This window comes from Nansenia antarctica (assembly GCF_963989245.1).
Source record: "Nansenia antarctica genome assembly, chromosome: 11".
NCBI classification, from domain to species: Eukaryota; Metazoa; Chordata; class Actinopteri; order Argentiniformes; family Microstomatidae; genus Nansenia; species Nansenia antarctica.
Genome location: NC_137681.1, coordinates 20,717,087 through 20,721,233, shown reverse-complemented (window position 1 = coordinate 20,721,233; position 4,147 = coordinate 20,717,087). Strand labels below are relative to the sequence as shown.

General features: G+C 55.6%; 1 protein-coding gene across 1 annotated transcript; it reads right to left on the bottom strand.

Annotated features, from left to right (window-relative positions):
- Nucleotides 1-888: 888 nt before the first annotated feature.
- On the bottom strand, nucleotides 889-3,853 carry LOC308167394 (leucine-rich repeat-containing protein 4B-like; the record flags this gene model as incomplete). The annotated part of the gene is made up of 2 exons (XM_080541809.1): nucleotides 889-2,880; nucleotides 3,611-3,853. 2 exons carry the CDS (start codon nucleotides 3,851-3,853, stop codon nucleotides 889-891), a joined length of 2,235 nt encoding a protein of 744 aa, XP_080397935.1.
- Nucleotides 3,854-4,147: the final 294 nt, after the last annotated feature.

Sequence of the window (4,147 nt, the reverse complement as noted above, 5' to 3'; positions counted from 1 at the left end):
TATAATTTGTGGTATTTGTCACAGTAGTCCTGTACTGTACCTTCTGTGGGTCTATGTGTGTCTAGGTATGACGGTCGCCCTGGGAGACGGTCGCCCTGGGAGACTGCTCGGGGCGCATGAGAGAGGGTTGTCTGTCCGGTACAAGTGTTTTCTATGAAAGAAGAGAGTCAGAAACGTCTCTTGTATATATATATATATATATATATATATATATATATATATATACGTCGTCCTGTAAAGTCTCCGTACACCAGCATGGCAAAAGCACTGTGTGTGTGTCCAGCCTCCGCTCTCCGCCCGTCAGCGCAGACATGGGGGTTGAGGCTACAGTACTTCAAAAGGCTATTGTTCTTTATGTTTTCCTCTCTCTCTCTTTCTATGTGAATACAACTTGTAGAAACTGCAAGAAACATTTGCTTTGGCACAGATTTACATTGTAGCGATGTCCGTTTGTTTTTACTTCTTCTTCTCCCCTCCTCCCTCCAATGCTGAGATCGTTACTCCAAACACAGAGGGCCACTGTGGTGATCCTTGGCTCAGGGCAGGGTTCTGGCCAGGCTGTGTGTGTGTGTATGGATCCTTGGCTCAGCGCAGGGTTCTGGCCAGTCTGTGTGTGTGTGTGTGTGTGTGTGTCTGTGTGTGTGTGTGTGTGTGTGAGTGTGTGTGTGTGTGTGTGTGTGTGAGTGTGTGTGTGTATTGCAGTGTCAGTCCATCCTCCCCTATACTGCTGTAATGTCAATGCACCGGAGTGTCTAATCGTTCACGAGTAAACCAGCTATCAATCCCCTCTCTGTCTTTCTCCTGCCCAACCCCCCCAACCCCTCTCCTCCTCCCTCTCTCTCTCCCCCTCCCTCTCTCCATCTCCCTCCCCCTGTCTTCTCTTTGTTCTCAGATTTGAGTCTCCTGGACGTTTTCCTTGGAGTTTCCCTTGAACAGAAGAGGTTCCATTTGTGGGTTCTGGTTCTGTCCCATGAAGCCCTTGATGGATCCGTGCAGGCCCATGGTGGGCATGGGGAGGGACATGGGCAGGGGGGGGGACGTGGGGCTGAGGCTGGTGCCGTTGCCTGATGTGGCCTGCATCATGGAGGAGGAGAGGGGGACCTGGGTGCAGGAGATGGGGATGTCCTGGGCCTGCGGGCTGAGGGGGGACGGGCAGTTCTTGCCCAGGGTGCCTCCTCCGGAGCCCATGCCGAGGCCCATCACGTTGTTGTTGAAGTGGTGGGTCTTGTAGTAGTGGTGCTCAGAGCGGCCGATGTTGGGCAGGTTGACGATCTCCGGGTGGTGTATCCTCAAGGTCCCGCCCTCTCCTCCCATGCCCCCAGAATGCATCGTGGAACCCCCCGAGATCCCGCTTCCGGCCCCAGCGCCGAGCTCGTCCTCCACGTTGATGATCTCGATGGCGCGCGCCGGCCCGTGGTGCTTGTGCAGCTGGTGCTGCTTCCTCAGCTTGTAGAAGACCACCAGCATCACGGCGGCCATGAACGTGATCGCCACGAAGCAGCCGATGATGATCTTGGTGGTCTTCATCACGTCGTCCAGGCCCGGGATGTTGGTCACATCCATGATGGCCACCGTCACCGCCCTGTCCGTGCCTCTGTTGGCCCGGGGAGAGAGGGAGGAGAGGGAGGAGAGGGAGGGCGAGATGGTGACTCCGGATCTCCCCTCCCCCAGCACCCGGCCACGAGAGGTCGGACCCGGGAACTCAATCAGGGTCTCGTTGACGTACTGCCGCGCCGAGTTCTCCTCCTGGATGGTCTCCACCGTCTCCACGGTGACCGTGGTGAAGTAGCTGAAGGGGTTGTTGTTGTCGGTGGCGGAGACGTTGAGGACGGCGGTCGCCGTGGTGTTGCCGGCGGAGTTGGTGACCATGCAGGTGTACTGGCCCGTGTCCTGCACCGTCACGTTGGTGAAGTTCAGCGTGCCGTCGTGGAGCACCGAGATCCGGACCCGGTAGGAGCCGTGGGTCATCAGGGTCCCGTTGGGCGTCAGCCAGTTCACCGAGGTCATGGAGGTCCCTGTGCGACACTTCAGCTCCGCCGCCATGCCCTCCGTCACGTTGAGGTCCGTGGGCGGCTCCACGATGACCGGGGCGTAGCAGGTGAAGTGGCTCTGGTCCAGCTCGCCGATGTAGCGGCCCTTCAGGCCTGGGGGCGCGTGGCAGCGGGCGCAGCAGGTGGTGTTGCTGGGCACCGTCTCCTTCAGCCACCAGCTGAGCCACAGCACGTCACAGTTGCACACCCAGGGGTTGTGGTTGAGGTGGACGCGCTCGAGCTGGTGCAGAGGCGTGAAGAGGTCATGGGGCAGAGAGTGCAGGGAGTTGTGGGACAGGTTGAGCTCCTCCAGGTTCTTGAGGTCGTCGAAGGCGTTGCGTTCGATCACCGTGACCCGGGAGTGCATCAGCCACAGCTTGCGCAGGGACACCAGGCCCTGGAAGGACCCGGGACGGACGATCCCCAGCTGGTTCCCGGACAGCTCCAGCTCCTCCAGCCGCACCAGAGCCGTCAGGTTGGGGATGTCCTTCAGGCCGCACATGCCCAGGTTCAGGAAACGCAGGTTCACCAGGCCCTCGAAGGCCATCTCCGAGATGTAGTCCAGCTTGCGCAGCTCTCCCAGGTCCAGGCGGCGCAGGGAGGGAACGCGGTGGAAGGCGTAGGCCGGCAGCGTCTCGATGGGGTTGTTCCGGAGCCAGAGCTCCCGCAGCTTGCTGAGGTACTCGAAGGCCTGTGAGGGGACCAGGGTGAGGCGGTTGTCAAACAGCTCCAGGGTGTTGAGGTTGGGCAGGCCGTTGAACGCCCCCACCTCGATCTGACGGATGTGGTTCTTGGACAGTTGCAGGATCTCCAGGTGTCTCAGGTGTTTAAAAGTGTCAGACTTTATCACCTGGGGAGGAAGGCATACATACAAGCACACACACAGACACACAGACACACACACACACACACACACACACACACACACACACACATAATAGATGAAACTTGATTCATTCAGTTGACCCTATTCTGTGTAGTAACAATGTTAACATTGTTTTAACATGCTGTTACAGTGGTTTAACATGCCTTTACACAGTGGTTTAACATGCCTTTACACAGTGGTATACATTTGAGAATGCTTGTTAACTGCATAGTAATGGAACTCAATAGTGTGTGTTATTTATACAAGTGGAACAAGCATTTACTTGTGTAATAACACTATTAAAGTGAAATGTGGGGCTGTTCCATGTGTAATAAGCCGCCATCACATCACTGCTGCATCCCAAGACCTGCACTGGCTACCTGTCCATCAGGACCTCGCTGCTCCTCACTGACAAGGCCTTACATGACTCTGGCCCAGCCTCTCTGTCTGAGCTCTGCCATACTGCTCTGCTCCCTCCACTGTTCTCTCCGCTCTGCTGACTCCCTCCTCTCCCCAGAACCTGACTCCCCCCTCTGGGTGGTAAAGCCTCCTCACTGTATATAAAACATCTACTCTTTAAAACATATGTGTGTGTGTGTGTGTTTGTGTGTGTGTGTGTGTGTGTGTGTGTGTGTGTGTATGTGTGTGTGTGTGTGTGTGTGTGTGTGTGTGTCTGTGTGTGTGTGTGTGTGTGTGTGTGTGTGTGTGTGTGTACCTGGATGGTGTTCTCCTGCAGGTTGAGGTATCTGGTGTTGACAGAGATGCTCTCCGGAACCTCCTCCAGACTCTTCCTGGTGCAGATGACTCGGCTCGCCTGATTGGAGCAGCTACAGGGGCTGGGGCAAGCGGGCGCGGCCTCGGTCGTCTGAGGCCCATGGTGGTGGAGCCACAGCAACAGTTGCACCAACCAGAGGAGGGGGGAGGGGGCGGAGGGGCTGGTCACCATGACAACGCGCATGGCGACTGGGTCATGACCCAGCCCTGTATCTATGATGCTTGGTAAGTCACCGCCGCGGACACCGGAGCATTAAGTGGTTATCTCCACGCTCATCTTCACTCACTGGTATTCTGTTTTATTAAAGTGCTCGCTTTAAAAAAGAGTGAGGAACAGACGTGGTGTTATATTACACACACTCCTGATTTATCATTCATGTACCCTCATCTTACTTTGATCATGTCTGTTTGAACAGGAAAATTATGTCTATTTTTCAGCACATCTTTTTAGGGAATTATGTATTGCTCAGTTCCCATG